Below are 6636 nucleotides of genomic sequence, written 5' to 3'. Positions count from 1 at the left end.
CTTCTTCTGCAAACGTGGATTACCAGAAGGTCGTGAGAGACGCTATCAAATACATTGGTTATGACAACTCTGATAAAGGTGAGAAAATCAGACTGAACCTTAGACACTTGTTTTACATAAAACAATCCATCTGACCTCCCTATTTCCCTCTCTCTCTCTCTCTCTCTCTCTCCCTCTCATTCTCCATCTCTGTAGGCTTTGATTATAAGACCTGTAATGTACTGGTGGCTCTGGAGCAGCAGTCTCCTGATATAGCACAAGGTGTCCATGTCGACAGACATGAAGAGGACATCGGTGCTGGAGACCAGGTGTGTGTGTTTATGTGGAGTGTGTTGCAAGTGTGTGGTGGTATGTGAAGAATGTTTTCATATTTCTGGTGCATTTTTCAGGTGTTTCTGGTGTGTGATGTGTGTATGTGCGTGTTCTGTTGTAGGGTTTGATGTTTGGGTATGCCACAGATGAGACAGAGGAGTGTATGCCCCTCACAATTGTACTTGCACACAAGCTGAACGCCAAGATGGCCGAACTACGCCGTGATGGTACCGTTCCATGGCTGCGCCCTGACTCTAAAACTCAGGTGAGCACTCTAAACTTCTATTTAATAAACAGAAAGAAACACCAATGATATAGAAGTCAAGTAAATTAAACCCCCTGTTAATCTGTATAACCCTGAATAACAATCTAACATTCACCTAAAATCCAGAATGATCTGAGAATAAGAATGAGTCCCATCTCAACACCTACAGTAATTCACATTATGGAGGCAGCCCAAATTAAAAGGCTATCATAAAAACACTGCTATAGTCAGAATGTCCTGACCACACCGTCACGACCCCCAGTGGTCCAGTTCTGACTATGTGATGCACGACTGAGAATATGAGTTATCTTCTTTGAATGCCAGCGAGAAAACAACCATTCAAGGTCCTGAACCTCACAGCTGAAGGTGACTGGCTGTCCAAACATCAATCACAGCCTGTGCCATTGGAAATTCCTGTAAGACAGGATGGAATCAGATCACTGAAAGTGGAAACCTCTGGGTTATTTTGGAGTCATTGATGTTTAAAACACACAAAAAAGGCATAAAGCTCTCACTTTCTGCTCCACATAGCACACGTCACACAAAAGTTCAGCTCCCATGAAATCAGAGATACTTTGAGGGAACGGTTCCTCAGACTCAGCACTGGGTAAACATCTAATCCGGAGAGCTGCAATGTATTCATCTGATTCAGTTGACTGGAGATTTCAGATTAGCCCCTCATTAGTTCGGTCAATTAAAGATAGAGACGAATCCTGTGAGAATGCTGACTCTGTGGGGGAACAGTTGCCAAGCCTTTATCAAATAAATTTTTAAATTTTTCAGCTCATAGTCTCCACCGATTGATGTCATGGTGCTTCAACGGGTCATTATACATGTCTGATTGGGTGAGGGGAGCCCAGACCTTTCACCAAGTGTTGTGTCCACTCCTGTACATACCAAAGTCCAATAGATCACGCTATAGTTGAATGTTTACTTAAAGGCAGATACTGTAGAGGATGAAGTAGAGGAAGCTGAGAGTAAAGGTGAAAGGCACAAACTTGTCTGATTTCTTTCCTCAGATTATGAGGAGAGGTTGAAAAAGCAACGGGCTCTGAGCAGTCTAAACTGAGGTGTAAATATTCCTCTTCATTCCCTCTCTTCCACTGTAGGTCACTGTTCATTACAAGCAGGAGAATGGGGCAGTGATTCCACTGCGTGTTCACACTGTGGTGATCTCAGTCCAACACGATGATGACATTTCTCTGGAGGAGCAGAGGCGCATTCTGAAGGAGAAAGTCATTAAAGCCGTGGTGCCAGCCAAATACCTGGACGAAAACACCGTCTACCACCTGCAGCCCAGTGGCCGATTCGTAATTGGAGGCCCCCAGGTGAGTCAATCACCATTCAAAATGATCTTTGTCACATGAACACAGTTTTTTTTAAAGCATACATTACATTAGAATGTATTAAAATGCACTAAGATAGTTGCATAGAGCTGATATCATGCTCACAGAGGATGTTACCCAGTAGAAGTATGTATACGCAGAAAACAATAGCAGACCAATCATAGATCCTTGAGGAACACCACCAATTACATTAAGTTTATGTGAAGAGCAAAGAACTGCCTCTGAGAAAACTAAGACTGAAATCAGTCATAAATATGCTAAACCTGTCTGGTCCTGTGGAATCTTAGCTGACTTCAGTAATTTTCCTCAAGGTAAAATGTCAGCCAAAGCATTTTTTATACATTCCTGTGTTGACTGCTTTTGTGTGGCTGATTTCTGTATTCAAACATGAACAGGACTTTATTACATGATTATGATTGCCTCTATGGAGCATATATTTTACCTAAAAATCCTAGACTTTTGATAACTTTAATGTAAAACCCTGTATGAAATATACATTACATTAAGCATTTCTTATGAGGCAGTAAAACAGAATCTGTTCCTTTAATTGTCACTGGCATTCAACTCATCTTGCACCTCAGCACCTCATTTATCTTTGAAAATGTGTGCATAAAACAGCTTCCATTTACCTAGCTGTTGTGTACCTGTCTGTTTTTTATCTGTCTGTTGTCTTCTCATGCACTGTACACAATTTGTTCTGGACAGCAGTGTTTGTTCAATGAATAAATGTCATTTTTAAATGTAAACATCTCTCAGGGTGACGCAGGGGTGACAGGGAGGAAAATTATTGTGGACACTTATGGTGGCTGGGGTGCCCATGGAGGTGGGGCTTTCTCAGGGAAAGACTATACCAAAGTGGACCGGTCCGCTGCATACGCAGCCCGCTGGGTGGCCAAATCTCTGGTGAAAGCCAAACTGTGCAGGAGAGTGCTCGTACAGGTGAGGACTGAAATCCTGTAGAAACATATTACCTCCACGTTACTCTCCACAAAAGTGAGAGTAACAGATTAACCACAGTAAACACAATGATTTATATTTTCGAGTAATCAAACACTGCAACAAATTAATTGTGACGGGTAGGTTGTAGCAGATTAACAACAAAGACAATGACATATTAACCATAAAGCAGTGTGTGTTTGCGTGCATGTGTGTGGGTAATGACTGGGTAATGACGTGCGGAAATAAGCATATAGTTACATATGTGTGTGTATATGTGTAGGAAATGACTCTGTGTGTGACTGTGTGCCTTTGTGTTTGTGGCTCAGGTATCTTATGCCATTGGAGTAGCACATCCTCTATCCATCTCCCTCTTCACTTACGGTTCCTCTGAACGGACAGAGAAAGAACTTCTCCAAATTGTAAACAAGAACTTTGACCTGAGGCCTGGTGTCATTGTCAGGTAATATTCTTGCTCATTTGTAAACAGGATGAGATCAAACTACAGCAATAATGTGCCTTTGATGATAAGGGGTTTTCTGAGGAAGTCTGACCAGTATTTTGTATTGGCAGGGATCTGAAGCTGAAGAGACCCATCTATCAAAGCACTGCCTCCTATGGCCACTTTGGCAGGGCTGAGTTTCCCTGGGAGCAGCCCAAAATACTCAAGTATTAAATCAGGAGTGGCAGCATGTACACAATCAGGAAACACGTACATCAACCATCAACTCAGAGGCAGTTCTCTCTCTCTCTCTCTCTCTCTCTCTCTTTCTCCCCTTTTCTCTTTCTCTCCAGCTCTCTGAGTACCTTTATCATTTTTCTTTCTCTTTTTTATGACTGCACATTCTGCATTCTCAGTCAGAAGCAGAAATGTGTATTGAAATGTAATTGGTCTTGCTTGAACAATTCAATCCTCAAGCCAAATTCTCCTCTTCAATCTCAAAAACACAGTCAGTCAACTTCTTTTTCACAGACCAGTTTAAAATCCTACGGACAGAAAAAAAAAAAAACAGTTTACTCAGCAACCAGTATTATCTCAGCAGTAATAAATGAATGATATCCATAACAGTCAACAGGGAGGCAGATTTAACTTGAGTGATAGAGAGAGGCCAGTTAGAGATAGAGAGAGGGAGGGAGTAAGACAGGAGAGAGTGGGAAGAGACAGGAAAAGAGAGAGATAGACAGAGAGAGAGAGAGAGAGAGAGAGACATTATGATTCTTAGCCCTTGACTTTAAATCCTGAGATATCTAAAACATTCTCAGTTCTGTGTAAAACGGCAGCTCTTAAGGAAATTGTTTCATCCTGAGTCTTTACATTTATTGTTGCTGTATGTCAGTCATCCATGGGATTGACTACACTACTGCGCAATAACAAATTTTCAAAAAAAAAAAAAGGTCTCTTTGAGCTGGTCCGGCTGGCTAAAGTATTTTTATAATAATCATTCATTTGTTACAGATTATTCCATGACTATGTGATGTTCATCTCTCTGTCATTCCTTTACTGTACAGTCTACAACGTAAATAATTTACAAAGAATGAATGTGTAACACAGTTGCTGCATCTTCTCTGTCTCTGATGTCACCAGAGGTCAGTACTGCTCTCTCTCTCCCTCATTAAAACAGGCTCACAGTTCGAGCATTTTTTTTTTCCTAAAAGAAACTGTAAATTTGAAAATATCTTTTTGGTTGAGCCGAGCTCTGTGAGTGAGTAGAGCAGATTTTGGATGACTCTGTGGACAACTGTATATTCTTGACATTTTGATTTCATGTCATTTATTTTTAAAACATTTATTTTGAAGACATTGACTCTTCTTGAGTGCTATGTAATTTCTTTATGTTGATTTTCTTTTTTTTTTTTTTTAAACAAAATGGATGTTTAATTGTGGCATATCAGTGACTCTGAGGACTGTAGTGTTTTTAGAGAGTGCTGTGGAACTGACACTATTTTAAATGTGAGTGTGGTTTTTGTTTACATCTACAGATCAGCACCTGATCTTGTAAAAGCATGTCTCTGCCTTACTGGGGGGAGGGGGGGTGTCAGTGACCCTGAGTGTTTGCCTGTGTACACCGTCAACACATAAGCATGTCCATATTATGCTATGAATATGGGTACGTGTGCATTTGTGTTCGTGTGTGTGTGTATGTGTGTGTGTGTGTGTGTGTGTGTGTGTGTGTGTGTTTATAAAGGTGTTGCTACCCTGCTTCATTCCCACCCCACCCCTCAGGCTCCTGGGCCAATGTGATCTTCAGTCGGAATTCTTAAAGCTTTCATCTGACCATGTAAATAATTTTGCATTATTAAAATTTTTGAAAATTAAATGACTGTGTCCCACATTTGCTTTGGTTTTCATTAACTGTCCTCTCATAACTGAGGGAAACACTTTCAACACAGTGTTTAACGTCATTTTGAAGAATTTTCACCGTCCAGTCTTCAGCTCCCCTGAAGTACAGTTTAGAGAGTTTTCTGAAATTAGCACAATTAGTGAATCTTGACATGTCTTCAAAGACTTTGTCATTAGCGTACTAGTAAAAATACTGACTTGGACTCCAATGGAGTCCACAAACTGTGGGGTTGTTAACAAGAGTAGGACATCATTGGAGTACAGGTTTAAATCCATTGTTACTATATAGGCATTGGGGATGAAGCATTGGGGATATGATGATCATTCTAATATCAGCTTTGTTGTTAATTTAACAACCCCCCCCCCTTTGGGTTTTAAACAAGTCTTTAATACCATAAATGCAAATCCTTCTTACTGAACATACATGTAGCTGTTCTTCCAGACTGGACGGCATACTGGTCCACCTGGTTGAGTGTCTGTAGACTCATACTCTGATGAACTGCAGGTTTCTTGACCTCGGCTGTCTATGTGCACATCTGATACACTCTAAGCAATTTGTTCTTTTTGTGTTAAATTTGTTTTAAAAAGAAAGAACTTCAGTTCTGATTTGGTTAATTCTTTTTTTTTCAATCCAAACTGTGATACAAAGTGTACCATGGCCCAAAAACTGAGGTAGCAACTGAAGTGTGAACAGGGGGAACAGTTTCACTCTTATCAGTTACTGATATTGAATTGTCTGTCACAGTTATCATGAATGTCACCCACAGTTCAACATCCAGTAACATGTATAAGGAAATTCCGTGCTGTTGTTGGTGTTTCGAGTAAATACAGCTCTGTGGAAGTTTGGGTGAAGCTAGATGAAGGTATGTGACGAAAGGCTTAAAGCTGATAAGCCTGATTTCAGCTCAGACTGATTTAGTTGATTTAGCCTTTAACTGTAATGAAAAGGGTCAACAAAACAACTTAACCATAAATCAGCTTGTTTTTATTTCTTAACATTTTAAGGCAAATATACAGTATAACCCAGCATACATGACTTCTGTTTTAGAAAAAAAATGAATACTTTGAATGGCACTGAGCTCGTTCTTTGGGTTTAGTTCTGTTGACGTGTCTGTGTGTTTGGTATGGGGCCGATTGATAGATAGTAACAGAGCTTCTGAACTGTATTATTTTAAAGTAGGCTAATCTACCATGTATGTATGTATGTGTGTGTGTGTGTTTGCGCGTGCGTGTGTTAGGATGGGTAGCATTGCAAGATGGTTACTGAAACATAGTAAATGGCAAAAAAAATAAATAAATCAGCCCAAGCTGCTCTCCAAACACTTTTTCTGAAATGTAGACAAATTATAAGGCAATTTCAGTGGGAAAAAAAAAATAAAACCCTAAAGACATATTGAAGCTCCACGTTGGTGTTCATTTGAAAACTAAAGCTTTGG

General features: G+C 40.1%; 1 protein-coding gene across 1 annotated transcript in view; it reads left to right on the top strand.

The window, feature by feature from the left end:
• mat1a (methionine adenosyltransferase 1A) overlaps positions 1-5192 on the top strand; it is a 7631-nt gene extending 2439 nt beyond the window's left edge. The window contains exons 3-9 of the mRNA XM_030771578.1: positions 1-78; positions 196-308; positions 434-577; positions 1687-1905; positions 2680-2862; positions 3189-3322; positions 3433-5192. The exon at positions 1-78 is cut by the window's left edge and continues 45 nt beyond it. Of these exons, the coding sequence (XP_030627438.1) occupies positions 1-78; positions 196-308; positions 434-577; positions 1687-1905; positions 2680-2862; positions 3189-3322; positions 3433-3535 (974 nt within the window). The 3' untranslated portion in view covers positions 3536-5192. The remainder of the gene's footprint in view (positions 79-195; positions 309-433; positions 578-1686; positions 1906-2679; positions 2863-3188; positions 3323-3432) is intronic.
• The last annotated feature ends 1444 nt before the right edge of the window (positions 5193-6636 follow it).

The sequence above is a fragment of the Chanos chanos genome, chromosome 4, assembly GCF_902362185.1.
Source record: "Chanos chanos chromosome 4, fChaCha1.1, whole genome shotgun sequence".
In the NCBI taxonomy this organism is placed as follows: Eukaryota; Metazoa; Chordata; class Actinopteri; order Gonorynchiformes; family Chanidae; genus Chanos; species Chanos chanos.
Note: the sequence above shows the minus strand (reverse complement) of the source record. Positions and strands in the feature narration are given on the sequence as shown.